This window comes from Aphelocoma coerulescens, chromosome 1A, assembly GCF_041296385.1.
Source record: "Aphelocoma coerulescens isolate FSJ_1873_10779 chromosome 1A, UR_Acoe_1.0, whole genome shotgun sequence".
NCBI classification, from domain to species: Eukaryota; Metazoa; Chordata; class Aves; order Passeriformes; family Corvidae; genus Aphelocoma; species Aphelocoma coerulescens.
The window spans coordinates 63,948,755-63,972,606 of NC_091014.1; the positions used below are offsets into that span (position 1 = coordinate 63,948,755).

The window sequence follows — 23,852 nt, forward strand, 5'->3', positions numbered from 1 at the left end:
TATGAAATGTAGTGCTACAAAGAAATTATTATTAGCTGTGTTGTGCTCTAAGGCAGGGTCCATCTTCATACCAGAGATTCTAGCAACAGAATTTTTTTATCCCAGTCATCTTTTTTTTAATAATTAGTAATAACATGTTAACATGCTGCTATTTATGGAGAAAGGTACTAATTTCCTTGTTCCAGAAACACATGGATACAAAGGACTTGAGCACTGTTGGCAAGATCTTAGAGTGTCTGCAAAATGGTATTTCAGTAGAATGTATAAATCTAGACAGCCCACTTTCAAAATGTTATTTCAAAATTAAATATTTGGCTGATCAGAGAAAATGATGCAAGAATATCACAGAATCTTAAAAATCCTTGCATGTTGTATGTCTGAATTCATTACATACCATTTGGAAATACTTGACAATTTCAGGACTTGAAAGAATGCATTTTAATTTTGATGAAAGAAATGCTCATCACAGTCAGCAGTGACAATTGGCTTAATTGTTGGCAGCTTCTGCATCATGGTTTAAGCACGTTCATTGCAAGACAGTGAGACTTTTTGTTCATCATCTTGTACTTAAACATTGTCTATCCCACAATAACAGTGTTTCCTTTTGTTAACACTATGACACTTCTTGTAATTGTGTTGTTGAAGAAAACGCATTGGACGGCTTCGGACGTGAATGTAAACTCTCCCATCAGAATTTCCGAAGGTATTCAGAAGTGTCCAGAGAGTCAATCCTAGAAAATTTACAGTTTTGAAGTCTTAATACACGCTATCTAAAATGTTTGAAGATTGGGCACGTATAGCAAAAACAATGAACCATTTCACAGAGCAGCTGAAATATTTTAATTCAGCGCTGCAGTGCTTTCCAAGAAAAGTCAATGTACTGCAGCATAAAAACTGGCCTGTAACACTCTTCCAGAGGGGGGATTACAGCTAATAGTCTTTGTCTGGTTTTCATTTATTTGCATTTTAAAGGATTTTAAATAATTTTAATTAACAGCTAATTAATTATAATTTTAATAAACTTTTTGCTAGATTGGTGGTTGGTTGGAATGTTTATATCTTGGCAGTAGTTGCCAGTTTTCCCTTGAGATGTGCCTGCTTATTGGTTTAACCTATCTCCCCTCTACTAGCAGCAGCAGGCTGTCACAACTAGATGGGAGCAGCTTTTTCTGGAACAAACTGGTTTGAAGAAGTTGCCAATTTTGCAGCACCAGTAGTGGCTTAATGAGAAGCAAGAGGAAAGCAGTAATTATTTTAAAAATTGATTCAGACGTTATTGCATATGATACTGCCTCTCAAATTAAGTTTTCTAAGTGTTTGTTCTTAACTGGGAAACATGACCTGTGTAAATATAACCAGCTTACCCTCAAACCCATGCATTTTAATGAAAAGGCTTGCAAGTGGTATCTATAGAAAGAGCAAAAGGAGAAAAGAATCTGTAGCTCACAGTTGAAACACCCTAATTTTCTGTGTAGTTATGTTAAAAATCTTATAGCTGGTGCTGCCTTCAATCTGACGTACCTTTTATTAGTTTTAACTAGTGTGCCCATGTTTTAAACATTTTAACTGCGTGTGTAACTTGCTGTTAATATTTTTTGTTCTGAAATCTGTACAGTTAGAATCTCAAGCAAAACATCTGTAAAACTGGGAAAGATTGCTGTACGAAACCCTAATTATTTATTCTGTAATGACTGTGTCGTTGCAGGTAAAATTGCCAGTTGCTTCTGAGCACTCTATTTAATAAAAAGAGCTCTCTTTCAGAAAACTAGTGGGTTTTTTGACTTGATTTGATCTGTAGACAGGGAACTATTAAGTCCTCCTTTTTTAGTAAGGCACTTTGCATCTACAAATAAAAATACCCTCTTGGCTCTACAAATGATCATCCAGTGGCTTTATTAAATTGGCTCTGAAACCTGTTCACAACAGTGAAGACAAAAATGAGCCAAAATGGGGGCAAACCAGAGCAGTCTCCTCCTGGTGTCTCAGGATGCTTCAGTAGTCTTGGATGTACTCCCAGGAAACTGAGATTTGAGTTGGAAATAATACTGTATAAGCTATAAATCCATTCTGCTGAATGGCTTGAGATGCCCTTGTGGATGCAGCACGTAACTTGTGAAGGAAACTAAGAGTGGGCCATGATTTTTCCTACCTAAAATGCAGCCCAGCATTTCATGAAAGAGGTGCACATGTTATGAGCCTGCAGCCAGTGAGGGGGAGCACTTTTTCTCTCCTGGCACAGCCTCACTGAATCCATACTGCAGTCCCTAATCTAGTTCCCTGCATGGCAGCATAAATCTTTCTGTTGTCATGGGATAGAAATGAATGAGCAAGGGAGCCAGCATTGTTACTTTTGTTAGCAGTGTGGTGTCCTGGCCTGCTTCAAGCAAAATCTGAATGTGAGATTCCACGACTGCTTGGGTTTTGTAAGAATGCTGCTAAGAAGGGTGGAGGTCTTCTCCTTTACTCCTCCTACTCAAGAGCCACGTGCTATTGATGCATCTCTCTTTACAGCTGAAAAAACAATGCTCCTGGTGCTAAGATCCAACTATTGAGATGTCCCCCTGCCCAAATTAAGGTTCAAACAAAATCATACACTGAAGTCAATAATATGGATTTTATTTAACATGGAATGTCTGGGAGAAAGCTGGAAAGAAATGGAAAAGAGAGCAGAAAGAGATCAGGTAGAAGATAGTCACCACCTGTGGATCCAGTGGTGTCCTTTTGATCCTTCTTCACTCTGGGCTTCTCAGTAGCAGGAATCTTGAGGTCTTTTCCCTATTCATACATTTTAACAAAGAAGTTAATTACTGCTCATTGGGTACACAGTTCTGTTACTCTGTTGGTTAGTTGATGCCCTTGCTTCTAATGCTAATTAGTCCTTGTGCTCAGTCTTCCTCTTTGTTTGAGTTGGTGGGTTTCTTGAGTTGGTGGTCGTGATCTCCCCCTGCCGGAATTACCTTTTACCAAGTCCGAGCTGATTTCAGCACAGTTGCTGAGCTGGCTTTCCTTGTGCCCCATAAATTCTGCAATTGTGTCCATTATCAGTGTTACATTCTTCTCCCCCAGCTTTGTTAACCTCCCCCTAGATCTGAGATAACGCTCAGACAATAGTACCTCCTTTATCTTATCTCCAGTTCCTGCTGTGTTGGCTTATTTTACAGTTCAAGTTCCAGGTATACAGGGAGGCAGTTTCAGGCAGCTTCAGTGGTTGGTGGTGGTTGCCGATTTTGGCTGTCCCATAACTTAGGATGATCTTTGTTTGACCAGTCATATGCATGTGAGCAGTTGCTTCTTTCCACAGTTTTCCACAGTGGGAGTGTTTGTCTGGATGCATTACCCAGAATGAGCTAACCAGGTCTCACCTCTGCCAGGCCTGGAGATAGCGCTATACTGTCACTCCATTCTGTGCTTATCTCATGGCAAAGTCCTTCTGTGTGAAACATAGATTTAGAAGAAACATAAAGATTTTAGTTATAGGCTAGCTGTATTGAAATTAGTTAGAATAGGAAGGAATTTGGGCCCAGCTAGAGTTAATTAAAATAGTTAAGAGAGCTGGACCTGAAATGGGTTTTAAGATGTTCGTAACTGATTACCAAATAACAGATGATCTGTCATTTGCATGTTTGCTTAGCTATGCTTAGAACGAGGAATAGAAACATTGATAAGTTGGTGTAGGGAACAAGGACAATTACCAGTTTCCTGCCTTGGTGGGAACCCGTTCAAAAGTCATGCAAGAGGAAACTTAGAGGTCACTAAAGTAATTAGGATTGTTAAAGTTCAGAAAGGCAAAAAGGTCAAACTGAGGAAGATGAGTTACTTCATTTCTTTTGGGACCACTGACCCAATTCAAGACCACCAACCCAATTCAGAACACACACTATGCATGCTTAATGACATTTAAGCTCATTTCCATATGAAGCGGAGAATGGGAGGTGTTAATGTTATGAATATGCATTTGTATTTTGGATATTCATAATATTTGGAAATAAAAAGCTTTGTGTTTGCTTGTATTGGGGCCCTGGGTCTTAGGGAGCTATCCCACGCACTGCCTGGCGCCAAAAAAACATGCACTTTCTAACTTTAAACTGTTAGAGAGTTTTTGTCCATCTCAGTTGGATATTGATACTAGATCGATATTTTGGTAAATCATGTGGGTGTAACAATGTTTGGGACAGGCAACTGTGTTCTTTAACTCCTTACACCTGGAACAAAAGAGCAGATAAAAATGTGCGATCTGCTCACTTACTATTCTCACAATTATCATGATGATGATTATGAAACACCTCCCAATTTAAGTAATATGTTTTCAGCCACCTGCGCTTGCTCCATTAAAAAGAAATAAGAATCTTATAGAATTACTTTGAGGAGTATAAACCCTGATACTTGAGATCTTTTGCTTAAATTCACCATCCTAAGGTTGACTAAACCTTAGGGGTTAAAACTGATTTGTGTAGAGTCATCACTTAAGGATTATAACAAATGCAAGTTTACCCTCACACCGTGGCAGAAGAAACCCCTGACATAAAGCTAGACAGCATAAGGAATTCTAGAAAAGAAAATTCATGAAGATTTTGACAGTAGGCAGTTTTCCTTTTTTTTCCTTCTTCCATCTCACACTAGAAATTCTAAGTGATTTCTTGAGCAGGTAGTTGGCAATATTCTCGTGGTGAAAAGGCACATGAAGCATTTGGTTTATGTTAGTACATTTCCTAATTTCCACCTCCCCTTCCTTGTCGTCCATGTTCTCAATTCAAGCTGACTTAGAAACCCTGGTTAATGCTGCTGATCTGGTTCAGTGGTTCCAGGTTCAATCTTCAGTGGTGGTGTTGTCCTCTTCCCATCCTTGTGCTGCTTCTCATGTTGCTTCAGTGTAGTCAAGTAGTGCATTTGGTCAGTGAAGCAGAACAGGGGATGAAAGTGAAGCTTGAGAGAGCAGGAAAAATACATCTGTGTCTGAATTGGTTTGCCAGTCTCATTCTGTGTCTATACCCATCTTCCAAACGCATGCAAAGACTGACTCAGATACCCGTATTGAGCTTGATAAAAGGAACAGAACACAATGATGCCTTACTTGCCCAAATAAGGGAACAGTGTGTTTTAAAGAAGTAGGTAAAAGAATGCATATGACACACGGGATGCTCAGTGTAGCTGGAACCAGTGGATAAACAGATAATGAGGAATATAGGGGGGTTTGTGGCAGTTATGTATGTAACAAGAGGCAACAGTGCATGCCTTGAGAGAAGTTCAAGGAAAGGTCATCTGTAGCATTGGGGGTACTCTGTGAGTACGACCACCTAAGACCCCTTAGGACAACCCTCTAGGACAATGAAAGGACTTCTAGTAAGAGGTGGATGCATGCAAATTAGTTCTATGAAACGTGATGTTTATTAGGCAGGAAGTACATTGTAATCAATATAAATGATCATGATGGAATAAATATCTTGTTGTAAAGTTTTGTGACACATCAGATTAGAGGAAATATCCTCTGGGTGTCTGCTGCACTGCAATAAAGAATGCCTCCTTTTTAATACTTCAAATTGTGTTAGAAAGTTTCCTCCCTAGCTGATTTCAGTATCAACCCAGAGCACTGTGCTTTGTCAGAGTCAAGAATGAGTAGTGAGGGAACAGAGTGAGGGTGGTTTGTAATTGGTGCTGTTGAAAAATGTAAAAAATAGTCTTTTTTGGCAAGTGTGTGGCTTGAGTATTAGGAGATGTGTTCACTCTGGACTGTGGTAAATTGATTTGCTTAATTAAAGGAGAAATTCAGTACTTGCAGTTCTACTAACTATTTGACTTACCAGAATTGGATTTCTCAATTATCCTTGCAGATGATGGTATAAAAAATATTATAAAAATTGTAGCCAAAATAGGGAATTTGTATATGAAAGGAAGCTGCACAAATGTGTATTGAAATGCAGACTGGTAAAGTGGCACTTAGAGTAAAATCAGGCTTAACATCATAGCTGTTCAGATCAAAGTGAAATGCTTTCATAACAAGTGAAAAACTGCTTGCTGATTTTCCAGAATGAAGAATTGCTTTAGGAAAACGGGTGGATTTTTATTAGAGCACGCTTTTACTGAGTTGCCAGTTAAATCTTGAGCATCTGTTGGAAGAATCGTATGAAAAAGTTACCTAAATCTTGTATGAAGCACTTAGAGTAAGGAATTAAGTTCTTCTGCAGAAAGTGAAATATTAACTAGTTTCTGTGCTTCTATATTTTATTGTGAAAATGAAACAGGAACAGGTTTAAGCCCACACTGGTTCAATTAAATATGCAAGTGGTGAGTTATATACTGGTGTTGAAGTCATTGGGTTAAACAGTGCCTCTGATCTTTTTTAGGGCCCTAAATCTATGTCTCCTCTCAAATAGCAGCTGAAGGTCTAGAATCTATCTCAGTGTGGACTAGCATGACTGTTCTACTGTAGGCTTTTTGCCTGTGATTTCCATGTCATAAGTGATTATTTCAACCTAACTTAGTTTCAATTCCTTCCTTTTCTGGTTGTAATGACTATGGTAATTTTCTTCAAGCAAGATGTCAGTGCCTAGCATTTTAGAGATATTTCCTGGATATTAAAAACAAGCCTCAGTGCTAATAAGATATTTGTATTTTCTGCAGCTAGAAAAGATGTCTTCTCTAAAATGTTTATATAGATCTTTTCCATTTCAACCTACTCTACTCACAGCTCAACTCCAAGTTTTGAACTTTACTTTGTCCTTTTCATTCTGTTGAGAGAACTAACTGTTTAACCCTTTGTCTTACTAGTTCACAGCTTTTTCTTCAGCCTGGAACCTAAGTCTGTTGCCATCTTAGAATTGTGTACCCCATTGTGTCTTGCAGAGGAGAAGAGGGAGAGAACCTCGCTTATTTATTCCTCATTCTTCTTGCTTTTCCTTGCTTAATGTGAAGGTAGTCATGATATTAATACAGGTCCATTCTTCCTCTCTACAACTCACCTCATTAATTTTGAATGTATGTTGGAGAATGGTTAGAGGATCAGGGACATGGATCATTGATAAAACCAGATCAATAAAAGAACTGTACAAGCACAGGCCTGCAAGCAAAGGCCTGCATGAGAAAAAGCCTCCATGAGAAAATGCCTGTGTGAGAAACAGGCCTGAGAACCAAAAGGGAGTTTTTAGGAGGTACAGTGCTGTGCTGATAAAATGTACTGACCATGAGAAGGGAGGAAGATCTTTAATCTCTCAAGTCAAAACATAAATAATAGAAGCTTGCCAAATGTAGTCTTTTATCTAACCCAATTATGTAGAAGAATGCGCTTTCGTAAGTTTAAACCAATTAAAGAACTGATAAGCATGTACTGTCACACTATGTAAGTGCCTCTGTATTGCCAATAAACGAAGCTTGCTTTATCAATCACACTGATTGTCTGCATGCCTTCCCCCGCCGAAGTCAGCAAATGTACTACATTTCTGTTTCTTGTATGACACGGATGAAGGTCAGTCCTGTCACGCTGCTGGCGTGTATGTATGTGTGTGTATGTAATACCACCCGGTGTCGCTAATTAATATTCCATGCTAATGAGTGTTTACTTTAATCCATTCTAAACCAACAAATTGTCGATGGGAATACATTCCCTTTAGAGGGAAAGGATTAATTTTTTTATTAAATTAAGGCAAATTCTTTATGGCATTGAAACAAGAAAGTGTTTGACCTTGGCTGATAGAATATGTCATCAGGGAAGAACAGGTAAATGTTACTTCAGTGATAAAAGAGAATTTGCTTTCTTTTGCTTACACCTTATTGACAGGAAGTATTAAAACATCCTTTCAAAAGTATTTATCCTTGCAAGCTCTCTTTGAAGTTGTTTAATATATCTTAGTTTGTACAAGCATAATCAGATATTTTTTTTTCCCCCCAGTCGGTGTTATCCGCTGTCCAATTTGTGGTCAGGAATGTGCAGAGAGACACATCATAGATAACTTTTTTGTGAAGGATACCACAGAGGTTCCCAGTAGCACAGTAGAGAAATCAAATCAGGTAAGTGCATTAACATGTAATCAAGTTAACACCTTTTGGATGCATGTGCATATCCTTGGCTTCTTGCTGTGTGGCCTTTTTGCTGTTTATATGCAGACAGAACTTCAAGTACTTAGACATCACATGAGGTAGCTACTCTAGAAAATCAGTTAAAATGGATGAAAATGCATGTGAAGAAGGTGGTTCTCTTACCCTAAACTATCTTTAATTGTCGATATAAACTTGCATCTTAATAGCAAAAGATAGAAGTAAGGAATAGGCATTAGAATGGGAATTTCTGTATTTTGGACAGGGTGTTGAAGCACTCTTTGAAGCAGAGAATTGAATAACATTATATCAGGAGATCTAACTGGACTTTATCACATTACTGACAAAACATGGCACTAAACAGCTGGAGTCCTGTTGCCAAGGGAGAGGCTCAAAATGCTAATTGGGGAAGATGGTATATTGTAGGGGTTTCTTGTCTGTTTTCTTACATAGACTGCCTTTTCTTCTTTTTGCAGTCAAGTAATAGCTATCATAAAAGCTCCTTATCTGGAATAATAATAATAATCTGGGGTGGTTTTTTCTCATGATGCTTTTTTCAGGAGGCAAGTACTAGCTAGTGTGGAAGCAATACCAAATGAATAATCACATCTGTGTAGGACAATTTAGCAATCTCTGTTTGCAAAATATTGCATGTCTTCATTTTTAGCTAGTAAGGGAGTATCTCATGTATCTCTTTACTCATAAACTTTTTATTAAACTCCAGCAACTTACTGTAAATAATTCAGCCTCTTTGTATGTTGCTGCATTCTTCATAAGGATGGTATAGTAAGGCTGGTATATCAATGTCAATATCAATATCAATATCAATATCAATATCAATATTCCAACTCATGCCCTAATATGTGGATGGTGGTCTCCTTTTATTTGGAAAATTCCGCTTTTTCACTCTCCCATTTTAGGGGGGACTGTATCATTGGCTCTTGAGCCGTTTGCTTCAGGGCCAGTGTCTTAGAGGTCCTTCACTGTGTGTTCTGCTCGTTTCAAGGCTTAGCTGGAATTTGTGCTTTTGTGTGTGAATAGGCACACCTCTCAGGAGCAGATGACAGGACCCAGTCTGGTTTGTGATATCAACTTGCTGACTATTGAAGGCATAAGTGGTGTCATCATCTCTGAGGAAGAGAACTTAATGTCTTGCAAACCATTAAACTGTTCAGATTTTAAGGAATTTTGAAACTGGATTTCTGAGAAATGGTAGACCTTGCCAGAAACTGAAATTGAGTTGTGAGTCCCTGGAAGTACAAGCTGTGTTCTTGCAATGTAGGACTGTTTGAGCTTTGCTTTTTTTGGATTTGGCAAGGGGAAATGTTTTTTTTTTTTTGTTTGTCCCCTGGGAATTGCAGGATAATAGCAGTTTTGCAGATGGTTGTGAGATTTACATAGTCTCTCAATACTGTCCCAGTAAGATTGACAAATTGAGTAGTACCTGTTGAAAATTTGATCATAACTTTTATAGTGACTTTAAAATTAGGGAAGAGAAGCAAGATAACAAATAATGTTATGCAGAAGCAGTCGTAAATTTTTTTTTTTGAGGGGGTGGGGCTGTACCATAGCCTCTACTTAGTTACATAACAAGTCCTCTAAGATACCACTTTGGGGAGTGGTGATAGAAATGGGTTTTTTTTTCTTGGGAGTAGTAACAATTTTTTTTAAAGTCTCTGCTCACCTCCCCTTTCCCCTTGCAATATTTTTTTTTGCTTTCTGTGAAAGTTAAGTGGAGAATTTAATCCATTGACTGGTGTGAGCAGATATCTGGGAGGTTCTTGAAAGCATTTGTGTTTCCTTAAGGTCCCTTCTAGACTTCAGTCTTTCTCTTCCATTCCATATTTGTTTCTCCCTCTCCCTTACACAAACCAGCAGATTTGCACTTAGAAAGCAAGTCTGTTCTTCAGCTAAGTTCCCTGGCTGAGTTCAGCACACTTTCTGTAGCAGTTGAAGGCAGACCAGCAGACTTTGCTGAACCAGCAGAATAGGACATTCACGTGCTTTTTTTGCTGACTTTTTTGCAAAAAAATGGAGCTAGATGTTTTGTTAGATGCCTGTTAAGTGAATGTGTACCTCACCTCTTGGAAATGAATGATGTGCAGTTCTCTTCATTTGAATAGATTTATTTTAATATGATAATGAAGTTTTTTGTACATTCCTTTGTACCTCCACATAAGACAAAAGCTACACTGTTCTGTAAACTTCTCTGTTTACAGCAAAGTTAAATCAATAATAGTTAAACAGATTAGTGTACTGTCCAGGGAGAAACATTATGAGGTTTAAGGATGATACAGCCTTCTAATCAGCCTGTCTTGTTTTGTCTTTGAAGGAGCAAAGAGAAAAGAAAGAAAATTTGCCATTAGCTACATAGGCAACAGATCAGAGAAATTAAGGTAGAAAAGATACTGACACTTGCTGGAATTATTGCATCAGAGGTTGTCCAAATTCTGTCCAAAACTGTGGCTATTTGATAGGATTTTTCTACTGTGATGGTTAGTTTGTCTTCAATAGTTTTGCAGCTTTATTTGAATGCTTAAGAAATTAAAATTGGAGGCAAGGCATGGGTTTTGTGCAAGTAATGTTGTGACATAGAACCACTGGTCTGTATCTGTGACTAGCCTGTATGTGTGTTGACAGGAGGGACTGGTTTATTTCCATCCAAGAGAGACTGCAAAAGACCTTCTGCAAATTAAATGTTTGATTGTTTCAGATTAAAAATGGCACTAATGCTAAAGCCATTTTTAGCATACTGAACTAAAACTGTAGGACTGAATGATGTACCATGGAGCCTGGCATTGTGGGAAGAGAAAAAATAACCAGAACCCATGAAAGTCCTATCCATCTATATAAAATCGTGTTTATCTTACCTGAGCCTGATTTGGGCAGTTCAGTACACTACTGGCATAGCTGTGCTTTCTAGCAATTACTACTGCAAACTTCAGGAGCACAAGAAGTGAACATGAAGAAGGTAGAGAACTCCCTATTACATGTTCCACAAGAGCTTTCCTGGGTAGCATTAAAGGTTTTGCGCTGGCTATTAGCATAGAAAACTTTGCAAAAGAAAAGAAACTCACAGGAAATGCCATTGAGATCTTCCTGAAAGTAATCATTGTAGGTTGTGGGCAGCTAGGACATTAATACTTTGAAAGAGCAGATGCTTTGTAATTTTTTTCACATTGTGATTTATTTAAAGATTTGGCAAAATTATTGGCTTCTAAAGACAAGTTTGAAAATAAAAATTAATTATATTTCATGCGTAAGAGTGAACAGAAAGGGGCTTCAGACTTAAGAGATGTAGCTGAAGCAAGTGCTAGATTTGAATAAGACTAAAGGGTGGACAAGTGAAGGAAATCTAGGGACTTTAACAGAAGAACATGGCACGTGCAAAGCCATGAAAATAAAAGTGAGAAGTGTGAGATTGATGCAAGAGAGAAGACCATAGTGATAACATGGGTGTTGGTGCAGCATACTGAGCCTCTCCTGCATTTTAGTCCAGGTCCTCATTCTCATAGCTTCTGTGTCCAAAAGAGAATGTGTGTAAAAATATTTTTGATGGCGAGAGTAACTTCCTGTATCTTTACCAGTTACTGACCTGAGAGTTTAAAATATTGTAGTAGGAATGAAGAACAGCTGGGCTTTATGTGAGATTTTGGGAATGTAGTAACAAAACAAGGTATGAGCTTAGATCTGATACTAGATCCAGATACTAGGAAAGCAAGTCTGGGTGCCATAATGAGGTGATTAATGAGGAGAATTTAGAACAGTAAGTTTCTCTACGTTTGTATGGTGCCAGAGGAGCCACTGTGTTTTTCAAAAAAAGAACTCTTATGCTTGAACAGCTTATAAAAGCTGTACCTGTAGCCAAAACATCTTTGAAAGTCAGTGGTTTAGGGTGGTGGGTAATAGGCTCAGGAAGAGTCACAGTATGTGTTGGGAAATAGAATTATTTGGATCAATAAAAGAACTGTGCAAGCAATAGGCCTGGAAGTTTTAGGCTTGTGTGTGAGAAGACTTTCCATGGGAAAGTCCCTGTGTGAAAGATAACAAGCAGGGCTGGGAACAAAGAGGGAGGTTTGAAATGGTCCAGCTGTGCTATCCGGGAGTGAACGAGGGAGATAGACCCTGAATCCTTTTAATCATAACAAAACTATGGAAGCTTGCCAATGTAAGTCCAATTATGTAGAAATAGAAATGTGTTTTGATAAGCTTTAAGCCACTTAGGAGTTAACAAGCTGGTATACTATATAAGTGCCTTTGGACTGCTAATAAACAGAGTTTGCTCTATCAACCCTATTGGCTGGCTTGTTTCTCTCTCTCCCCCCACTGGGGCCCGGGCTCCTCGTCCTGTTAAGCTTCTAACAAATATGCTTTTGTATGCTTTGAAGAGATGTGGGGGTGAGATGGTGTGGTAAGAAGATGTTGGTCAGACTGCATGCATTTTGAGCTGTCAGTACATGGTTCATATTTAGAATTGCGTGCAGTTGCTGTCTTTGGTGATTTTGTATGTGCCAAGAGATAGTTACATAACTCTTAGCATTAGTGAGGTTTGGATCCAGTAGGGGAAAGCATTGTATCTCATTTACATTGGTGGAGTTTGGAGTTCACTGAATATTCATCTGGACTACTTTGCTCTCTTCCTTTGAAACCTTTGCTTGATTATTTAATCTCTTCAATACTCAAAGTGTATTTAATTGGAAGAGTGGTTACTTAGTACAGTAGCTGAGAAGACAGGTCTGTTACCTCAACTCTTGCAAGTAAATGTGTTTTTTCTGTCGTGAAAGCTTGTGTATTTGCTTAAAATAGTACTTACCTGCAACATGCTGAGTAATTTCTGTTTTCATTAAATTTGACTGAAGGCTGAATGAACACTTCCCGGGGTTACAAATACTAAAACTTGTAACTGAATTAAATGTAATTACAAGGAAAACTCAATTAAAAATAAATGTCTGTCTGACCAGAATAAAGGGCTTGTAGGTTAACTAGGGAGAGTTTTCTTTGAAATCACTGAAACACTGCTTATGTGAGTCACAAAAATAAGAATGAAATGAGTTTTAGGTTTTGTAAGTTCATAACAAATATTTGCAGTAATTGTACTTCATGAACTTTAGCTGTATGGCTTACTCTAATAACTAGGAGTTCTAGCAAAATCCAACCTATATCTGAAAAGGCATATTTCAAATCAGAAGAGGATAGGAGCAAATCTAGTGCTACCTAGAAGGCATTGCTGTTTTAACAGCTTGAGGTATGATGTCTACAAAAAGCTTTAGAAATCTGTCTCACGTCCACTTGGTGGATTTGGAGAGTATAAAGTTGGGATATATATTTTTGGTGCTACAAAGGAGGAGTTTTGATTCATTTCGCAGCACCTGATTATTGGTTATTGAATCACAATTTTCATCTCATTCCACGTGTAGCAGGTCAAAACAATTGAAGAAAACCCAACTAAACCATATTGAAAAAAGAAAATAGATGAAGCTCCTGGAATCTAAGGAGAATTAATAGCTTAAAAAGTTCTTTGAACTTACCTAAATGCCCTGGCATGTTCATCTACCTAATTTTGCTAAAGGTGATCTGGAAAGGCTGTTGTTGGGGTTTTGTTTGTTTGTTTTTGGTTTTAATTTCGTTCCTGCCTTTTTTTTTGTCTTTGTTTTGCTTCTTTGACTTAAAGAATGCCTGAAAGACTTTTTTGTTCTTTTTATTTCTCTGTTTATTTTGTTTTTGCTGCTGGTGTTTTTTTACACTAGGAAACCAAACATCCAGTATGTTAATCTCCACTCTGACTTTTAAAAATATGTGTGGGTATCTGGGGGCACAGCACAATCACACCTTTCTGGCAACAAGACTGATTTGAAAACTTTCTTGTCCTGCCTATGCAGTTCACTCTCCAGTCATCGTTGCTGATGTAACTGAGCCTTGGGCTACAATGGTGTAATCAGTCCTGGTTTGCATCAGTCTTGCAGAGGGTTGCATTGGCACAACAAAGGAGGAGACAACTGGCAAAAGAGAAAGGAGGGACAGGATTTTTCCCCCAAGAATTAAGAATACTTAAAATTTTTTTTTGTTGTTTTTTAAAATGTCATTGAATTTAAGGGTTAATAGCAAGTGTTATGCTTTAACCCCAGCTGGTAACCAAGCACCATGCAGCCCTTACTTTACTTCCCCCTTTCAGTTTACTTCCTCCTTCCTTCCCCATGCTGTCTTTAGTGGGACGGATAGGAGAATCAGGGGGGAAAAAAGGTAAAACGGTGAGTTGGACTAAGAACAGTTTAATAAATGAAATAAAGTAATATTAAATAATTGTAATAATAGTAGTAACGAGAGAGAGAGAGAGAGAGGAGTAAAGCCCAAGACAAACAAGTGATGCCCAATAAATTTGCTCATCACCCGCTGACCGATGCCCAGCCTGTCCCTGAACAGAGATTGGTCCCTCCCACCCAACTCCCCACAGTTTATATGCTGAGCATGATATTCTGTGCTATGGAATATCCCCTTGGCAAGTTCAGGTCAGCTGTCCTGGCCACACTCCCTCCTTGTGCATGTCCTGACTGGCAGAAAGCATGGGAAGCTGAAAGTCCTTGACTTTGTATAAGCAATGGTTAACACACTGATGTGTTGGTTGTTGCTATCAACATTATTTTCGTACTAAATCCAAAACCACAGCACTGTGCCAGCTACTAAGGAAAACCCCCACTCTATCCCAGCTGAAATCAGGACAGAAAGTAAAAATCTTCAATTTCCTGATTACAGTTCACTTTCTTTAATTGCTTTATTTACATTTTCTAGACTTTTTTTATAGTGTCCTGCCTTTGGTATTTTTCCCTAGTCTACTGGTCTGGATAGGAATAAGAATTTTTATTGTTAAGAGAAGAAGGGGAATTACAAGAAAAACCAAGGAGAAGTTAAATTTTTGAGATTATTTTGAAGAAGAAAATTTTCAGGCCTCATTTTTGAAAAGAAACAGAAAAAGGGGCACAAGCCCAATTTTTTCTCCTTTGCAGGTCACCTTTAATGAAAAGAAACTGCTTCAAACTCAAGTGACAACAGGAGGGGTTGACAGCCCTTGTGTTGTAATTTCATTTCTCAAAAGAGACTTGCTTTGAGAGGTAACATGATCCAGAAGAATAAGCACAGCATTGGGAATCTGGAGCTCATGTTCAAATTCCAGTTCTGTCAGTAACTTGCTATCTGGCCTAAGGCAAGTTTTGTGCTAATTTTCCTCTCTTTCCTGAAGAGGAAACTGGAACATAGTTCTATGTATATAGTTTTTATCTGCATAAGATATAAATATTTCCTTCCTCTTTAGTTTAATCTATATTTACCCTGTGTGGGTGCTGTCATTTGGTTGGGGTTTTCTTAATCAAACTGAAAACAAAGCTAAAACCTGAAATTTTCTCCTGTTGCTCCTGTGAGCAGAAATCTGTCACTGTGGCCTGTAGGATGCAGCAGTCTTCAGACGCCTTGAGGCTTTGGTTTGCAGCAGTGCTAAACATTGCCAGAAATGGGTGGTAGTTACCTAAACAAGTATCTGCATAAGCATGTTCACTATTTTTTACTACCAAAACCCCATTGAAGGTAGGACTACAGAGGCATTGTAAAGGAGGGGTAAAAAAATGAAATAATATTATGAACATGTGAACTGGTGGTGTCCATCATTCAAAGTTTTCAACCAGTTGTTCAGACTGTGGTACTGTAGCAGGGGGTTTTTTGTGTATGTATTTAGTCTGTGCAGAGAGGTTTTGGTCTGCTGACATGTTTGTTTTCCTTAATTATTTTTTTTTCTAGGTCTCTTGGGTATAGTCCATAGAGCCTCAGGAGTTAACAGGCCACAGTTTGAAAATTCTTATGCATTGGTTGCAAATCTATTCTGGGGTAACTTTTTTGACAAACTTAACTGGAATACTGTCTTTAAGTGGTGATGCTAAGATTCTTGTGAGGAACCTTGCTGCTCAGTACTGTGTGTGCTTCCTGAAACCCAAGCAGGTGACCGGAAGCTAAAATTAGAGCTGCTGTGTGAACTGAGGGAGGCTTCTAAAATCAGAGCAGTGCTGGCTGTGTTCTGTCATTAGTAAATATTTCACAATATACATCTTGTATATAGTAAACATTGTATGGCTTCTGAGTGTGCAGGGAATGGCAGAAAATAGTGGTCTGACTTTTATCATGTCAGGCAAAGATTTTAGGGTAACACTGACAAAATGACCTATTTCTTTGAAAAGTCACATTCAATTACTTCCATGGTGTTATTTATAATGTTCCTGTACCTCAGGCAGTTTTCCGTTCTCATTTCACTGTTTTCAGAAAACTATGGAAGTGCACTGATGATGTATGAAAAATAACTTGTGTGTATATTCCAAACTTATTTTGACAGCTACCTTTTCTTCCTCTTGTCAGGTCTGCACAAGCTGTGAAGACAATGCAGAAGCTCATGGGTTTTGTGTGGAATGTGTAGAGTGGTTGTGCAAGACCTGCATCCGAGCTCACCAGAGGGTTAAATTCACCAAGGATCATACTGTGAGGCAGAAAGAGGAAGTATCTCCAGGTAACATATTTATAATTTCACAAAGAATTTGTGTCTGCACTGGGAAATTATATTAGACCAACACACTTGTTTTAAAAAGTGGTAAACTGAAAGCTGGTTTTCTGTCAGTTTTTTGTCTCAGATAAGTTGAGTAGTGGTAAAGGTTGTTTTTCTTTTTTTTTTTTTTTTTAATGTAACATGTTTTAAACCAATAAATATACATAGATTTTATCTTTCAGGTGGATTAATTGCAAATTATTTTCTTTAGAGATCAGCTGCAGAAAATACTTCTTTAGGCATTTGGCTCCTTTAGTTTTACTAGAGGTCTAACAAATGGTTAATATGACCTTTATTGTTATATACAGCAGGAAAAGGAGCACTGATAGATTAAATTTTTTCAGCATTCTGATAAAAAGCCAGCCAAAATTCATTATTTTAGTGAAGTATCTTTTGATGAAATGTTTTACCTTAGAAATGTAAGGGAAGTATATTATGAATTGGGGCATTTTTCCTTAGTAGGATCTAGGATAATTTGGGCTGGAAGGGACCTCAGGAGATCATCTAGTCCAGCCTCCTGCTTCAGGCATTTAGTTCTGAGCTCTAGTTGCTCGGGGCTTTATCCATTTGGGCCTTGGGAAGCAACAGTGGTGAATGTGGTGAACAGTACAGCCTCTCTGAGAAATCTTGACTACTCTGTGGTAGAAAAGGTTGTATTTCTGTTCACTGAGAACCTCTTTTGTTTCAGTTTTTTTCCCCACTGTGTCTTGTCTTTTAGTGTCATTGTAGGATAATAATAAACATCATAGGATGCTGACATTTACTGGTTCTAATATGTTCATTGGACTTCATGATTTTTCTTCCAAATACATGATTTTTTAATTTTATTTTTGTTATATATTATTTTAAATATATGTATTATAATACATATTTATTTTCATTCCACCTTATCTAGTATTGTGAGGTAATCTGTTGCTCAAAGGGTATCTTCCACCATGATACTTTGAAGATATACACTGTATTTTGTATCCCACTTTCACACATGGTTAATCAAAAGTGAGTAGAGTGTAGTTTCAAGAGGGGACAAAAGTGAGTAAAAGTGGCTGATGGACTCTTAGGCAGAAACATGACTTGGTGGTGGGAATGGTCTCAGTGCATTCAGGCCTCTTTGGGAGGAAGTTTGTTGATGAGTTGAAAAGAATTTTGACTGAAGGACAGAGATCTGAAAATAACTTCTTCCAGATTTCTTGCAAATAAGTAAATGTAGGGGTATGAAAAAGAGTCCTTATTGATCTGCAGTGAAGGATGGGCTGCGGTGTGAAGGCAGTTCTCATTACAGGCCATGTAATCCTTATGAACTCAGTGTCAAACTTAACTCCTAGGAAATGAGGCTTTGTCAGTTAAATTGTTTAAAGAACAGATTTCATTTCTATGATCTGGTGGTGTTTCCTCCACCCCTTGGTATTTGCTCACTAGAAACTGAAGTGAGATCTCTCACCCATCTAAAATGGGGTCCTGAAGGGAAATTCCTATCTCCTGGTTATTACATCCTGGATGTTCTGCACTTTTGAATGCATGTGTCTTGATATCCTCAAACCCCTTTTCACCAATTCAGCTGAAAAAGAAGACAGAGCACGAATTAAGTCAACCACCTCCACACCTCCATTTAAGAAAGGAACTTGCTGGTTGTGCAATGTTTTTTGCAGCCTCAACAGTACTGGCTACTCCTTTTGTAAATAGTTTTGTGAGGCCATAAGGAATTATGTTAAAATAGGTTCTAGAAATTTTCCAGTAAAAAGAGTGCTAGTTCCATGCTTGAGCAACAAGAGTGAGACATTGCAGTTTGAGCTTCTGGCTGTTTTAGTCTCAGTGATTGACCTGATACACACTTATACACGTAAGGAAAAACAGGAGAATGCAAATCTTGAACAAGTTCAGTAGACTGTACTAACATCTTCATTTATTCAACAGAGGCAGTTGGTGTGACCAGTCAGCGACCAGTGTTCTGCCCTTACCACAAAAAGGAGCAGCTGAAGTTGTATTGTGAGACCTGTGACAAGTTGACCTGCCGAGACTGTCAGTTACTAGAGCACAAAGAGCACAGGTACCAAAGCAAAGCATATGTTTTATCCATCTCACTTACAGGAAGGTAGCTTGAAGTAGATTGTACTTCTAGCTGTATGGAATACAGTCAGGTGGAAAAGCGCAAAATAAAATTTTCTGCTCAGACATGAAACTCACAAATAAACCGAGGTTGTGTCCCAAAGAATGTGACTGAGGAGTGTGTGTTACATTTAGAATAAAACCTAATTCTTCCAGTTGTTAATCTGGTGACTTAAACACAAGACCTTTCTTTACAGTCAAGTTATTTGGTTAGAATTGTTGCTATGCAGCTCTTCAGAGAGTCCGTAGAAAACACAGGGGCTGTGTTATGCAACTGTACACTTACATGTAATTTCTCATTTGTCCTTCAACAAGATGATTATATAACAGCATTAACAAACAGTTTCAGAATGGAGCAAATGGGGATTTTTTTTCTGTGAAGAGCTCTTTCAAAGGAGGAGTTAACCTACAGTTTGGCTAATATTGTACTTTGACAACACTATGACACCAAAATCTTTGTGTTGCTGTTCTTTGGTCATCTCTTACTGGCCACTGAAGCTGAAAAGCAGAATTATATACAACTTCTGAGTACAAGGCAAAGATCTTGCTGGTTGACACATTCAGTAGTGTTTTGGGACAGATGCACTCTGGTTAAATATTATATGCTTACTGTACCTGATGCAGCCACCCAAAGAACTTGCTTGCCTGAGCAGGTGAATGTCAGTAGGTGGGGAAGTGTTGGCTGCTGTTGCTCCTTGGAACAGCCTAAACACTGCTCTTGCAGAGTTGCAGTCTTTCTCTTATATTCTCCTTTTCTTAGGATTTATATCCCTTGTATAATGTGCCACCTCTTTTTGTCCTCAAATTTTTAAAGATTTTGGTTCCTTGATTTAAAATGTTGCCAACTTCCGCCAACTCAGCAATCTCTTCTTCTATTTTTGCATCCTTGTCTTGCATGAAGTAATAGCTCACATGCATTTTCACATTCAAAGTGATGACTACCTCAAAACAATAATTTTTCTTTTGCTAAAATTAGGCTATGGTCATACAATGTCCTTTCATATTTATGAAAATTGTGAATTCTTTCCCCAGTATGACCAGAAATAGACTATAAAATTAAATATACTATAAATAAAATCTATCAGCATTTGCTGGCATATGCTTCCACGATGACAGTTAAATTTTGGATTTGAGCAGCTCCTTTCTTCAATTAAAGAAGTATTATTTGTAAGTCACTCTGCTTTTTAGCCAGTATATCACACTTCTTACAAGTGTAAATCCTCACTGCTTTTTACTACAGGTACCAGTTTATAGAAGAAGCTTTTCAGAACCAGAAAGTTATCATTGAGACACTAATCACCAAATTGATGGAGAAGACTAAGTACATAAAATATACAGGGAAACAGATCCAAAACAGGTATGTATCAGATTTTGAGGTTAAAACTGACAGAAGGCAACTTTACATATACTGTAGTTTCTTGAAATGTTTAAATTTGTGTATTTTGTACCTCTCTCCTTTAATTCTTCCAGAAGGAGGAATTCTAAAGTCTTCGGTTCACTGTAGTGACTGTTGCCTGTTCAATGTGCTTGGTTGTGTTAGGTAACTCTTCTGCTCAGCCTGTGGACTTAATGGGCAGCAGTTGCTTGGGTGCAACAAAACAACTTATGCAATAAAGACTGTGAAAGACAGTCTTAAATGCTTCCCCACCATCAGCACATTAATTTTCTTAGTGTAGATCCCTCTTAGAAAGTGAAAGGTTATGACTCATGTTTTCATAATGTTTGTGACATGTGTTTGAGGATTTATGTAATACTTTTATGCCTGGGGCTTTATTCACTGGGTACTACAAACCTGGGAGAAAAATAAATCTGTAAAAAGCAGTCTGCAGCAAGCCTTTCTGGTGGCTCCTTCAGGAGAGTTCAGGGGCAGCAGTACCCAGGGAGATTCAGCACAGCCGGGGATGCCGAGTATGACTTGAACTCTTCCTTCATCTTAGCAGCAGAGGTTTCCCCAGTATAACATTAAGCTTTGCTGTTACGAGTTTGAGCAGTGTTGTTGTCGTGGCTAAATTAGTGCCATTCTACCATAGATGGAAATTAGACTTAAGCAGTTTTGATTGCCAGGAACCATTCCAGAGAAGTGCCGGACAACTGAAAATTGACAATTTCAATTACCATGAGCATTTAACTTTTATCAGTGACAGATGTCAGCAATTTTACCAAGTTATGGCATTAGTTAATTAATTTTATCATAGGTCACTCTTACTCTATATTTCTGCCTGTAATTTTCCTGACTGTAAGTATCTAATGATACATGTATTAATTGATGCATATGACCAAGAAGTATTGTACTCTAAGCAACAGATTTTTATTTTTTTAATACTGTTTAGAGGGTGGGTTTGTGAGCTAAAGAACATTATTTTCTATACTGTCTACTTACAGAATTCTTGAAGTGAATCAGAATCAAAAGCAGGTGGAACAGGATATTAAAGTTGCCATATTTACACTGATGGTAGAAATAAATAAAAAGGGAAAAGCACTGCTGCATCAGTTGGAGGTAATTTAATTTCTGTCATAAAAAAGAAAAATGTCAGTCTTAATATTTTTTTTCTATGTATTCACATTAAAGTAAATTTCTAGCTTTAGTGCCCTGTGCATGTCTTACCATGATTCCAAAGTGGAGAGATGTCCTATACCAGCTACATGAGCCAGTGGGGTTTCTGGTGGAGGCAAGGTTGGCTTTTGAGGGGTGGTTGCTCTTTTGTTTGTGGTTATTATCTATGTTCTCTGGTTTGTTGATCAGGGATGTCTCTGAGCCCAGTTTCTTTCTCGATGCTTTTGCAATTTATAATTCTATGCATCATGCATGAAAAGTGTTCTATGAGAATTTTTCATAAATTCAACAATTCAGTAGCAAATCATAGGAGAGAATTGTCTAGAATGGACACCTGGAAAAATAGAATCTCCAGTTGTGTTTAAAAAAGTGCGTGTGTGTAGAGAGGCACATACACACATATATAGATAAATATATATAAAATGTGTCATTAGCACAGCAAGTCCTGGTATCTTGAGTAAATGTGTACTGACTTTTCTTTTGATAGCTGCATCAGGGGGCAGGAGTCCTTTTTAGAGGAGCTAAGTGAAACCACTTGATCATTGTGAGTTACCAATATGAAAGCTAATGCCTCTTAACTCTCAATTGAACCTTTTGACTGGAACTGCTTTTCTACTTGCAGACTCTGGCAAAAGAGCATCGGATGAAACTTCTGCAGCAACAACAGGAAGTGGCAGGTCTCTCTAAACAGCTGGAACATGTGATGAATTTTTCCAAATGGGCAGTTTCCAGTGGGAGCAGCACAGCGCTCTTGTACAGCAAACGCTTGGTAAGGTTAGGAAGACAGCTCTCTCCATTCACTTAGAGACCAGAGTTAAGTCAGATATGCATGCACATGCTTGTCAGGTGTTCCAGGGTATTGGAATTTTTAATGATTTTCTACTCATTGGAATATTTATATATAGTTTTTCGTGGTTTTCTCTTTAACATAAATACAGAGTGTTTCTATTCATTTGTCTCTCTGGTCATGGTTCTTTCCTGTTACAATACCACAGAACTACTGTAGATCTGCAGAAGTAGGAACAACTCCTTTTCTCTGGGTTGAAAACCGTGAAGCCGTGAAACACAGGGAAAAAATGCTGTGTGTGCTACATCATCAGTGTGCTTCTTTTCAGTACTTGCTACAGCATCTGAGTAAAAACAGTGTTTGAAAAACAGTATTTGTATATCATAGTATCTGGTATCTAGCATTTTAATGTAAATATTATTGTGTGTCTTTGTTCTGTCAGATTCATCTCCCACTAAAAGTCTTCCAAAACTGATAAAAATTAAACTAGGGCTTTTGTTTGTCCATACAAACAAGTTACAAAGCTAAATATTTCATTGCTATAATGGCCCTGAAGGTCTGAGTGCATGTTGTCTCACTAAACTGACTGTTCATGATGAACAGAAATCCTAGAAAAGTCGAAAGAAAAAAAAGCAAACCAAAAGCTTACCTTGATTTTTCCAAAGGTTACTAGACTGTACTTGCCTGATAGCAGAAATCTGTAGCAATGCTGAGGAAAGATGCTAGATGCTTTTTTCCCCCAAATTCCTATAAACTGGTTCATGAAGTTTTTTTCTTTATTTTCTCATTGATTAGTTGAGAACCTACATGGATATTTGTTGGGGTTTGTTGGTTTGGGTTTGGGTTTGCTGTTGGGTTTTGCTGGTGGTTTTTTCCTTTTTTGATACCCATTATTGATACTGCAGGCTATCTCAGAATATTGCTTGTTTTTATCAACTTCAGGTCGCTAAATTCATTGGGTCTGCCTTATTCTGCCTCAGCCAGTCATATTTTTTTTAATTGAATAGAGAAAAAGGACATCAGACTGAGTCATGTTGTTTATAATTGCTTGGTATTGCTACAAAGACTCTGCTACATAAGAAAACAAGTTGAGTTTCAGGCTTCTTAATCATGTAAACACTAGGCAGCTGAAGAAAAGGACCATCTAGCCCATAAACCCTCAGCAAACGAGAAGTATTTTTAAAAAGAACAGATTGAGCTTTAGAAAGCTGGTGCTGCTTGGGAGTTGAGTAGCTAACCTGTCTGTGGGCATTTGGAAAAATCTATTTCCAAGCAGTGATGTGTAGAGGAGCATGTGAGACTTCTGCTCCAGCATATCCAGGAGAGAGGAAGGAATGCCCGTCAGATTTAAAGGTATCATTACAGCTTGGGGGCTGTACTTTCAGGCTGTACTTTTCACTACAACTAACATGAGGTAACTAGTCATGAGTTTATCTACAATGCCTGGGTGTATGCACAGTAGTAGGAAAATAATGGAACAAACTATGACAGGAACTGTGTGTGACCAGTACTGGTAACAGGACAAAAGACTAGAATTTCTGTAGTGTCGTGTACTTGATTCTGTTTGTATACATTGAAATCCTAAGGAAGTCTATATCCAAAATATTAATAATGCACTTAAAATTTTCCATGGTCATTTAAAAATCTTGAGTCTCATTGAATGTTTTTTGTATCTGGTCTTAAACTGACCTGCCTAAAATTGAAAGAAAAAACTTGTTCACTGGAAGCTCTTATAAAATTCCTCTGGGGGGGAAAAAAAAAAAAAAAGCCCAACTTGTATTATTTTGAACAGTTAAGATGAT

At 38.0% G+C, this 23,852-nt stretch overlaps 1 protein-coding gene across 7 annotated transcripts in view; it reads left to right on the forward strand.

Moving 5' to 3' along the window:
- TRIM24 (tripartite motif containing 24) overlaps positions 1-23,852 on the forward strand; it is a 172,895-nt gene that overhangs the window by 128,305 nt on the left and 20,738 nt on the right. For all 7 annotated transcript variants that reach the window (XM_069003209.1, XM_069003205.1, XM_069003206.1 and 4 more), the window contains 6 exons: positions 7,883-8,001; positions 16,423-16,570; positions 18,518-18,650; positions 19,950-20,066; positions 21,092-21,206; positions 21,886-22,032. In XM_069003209.1, coding sequence (XP_068859310.1) covers positions 7,883-8,001; positions 16,423-16,570; positions 18,518-18,650; positions 19,950-20,066; positions 21,092-21,206; positions 21,886-22,032 — 779 coding nt within the window. The remainder of the gene's footprint in view (positions 1-7,882; positions 8,002-16,422; positions 16,571-18,517; positions 18,651-19,949; positions 20,067-21,091; positions 21,207-21,885; positions 22,033-23,852) is intronic.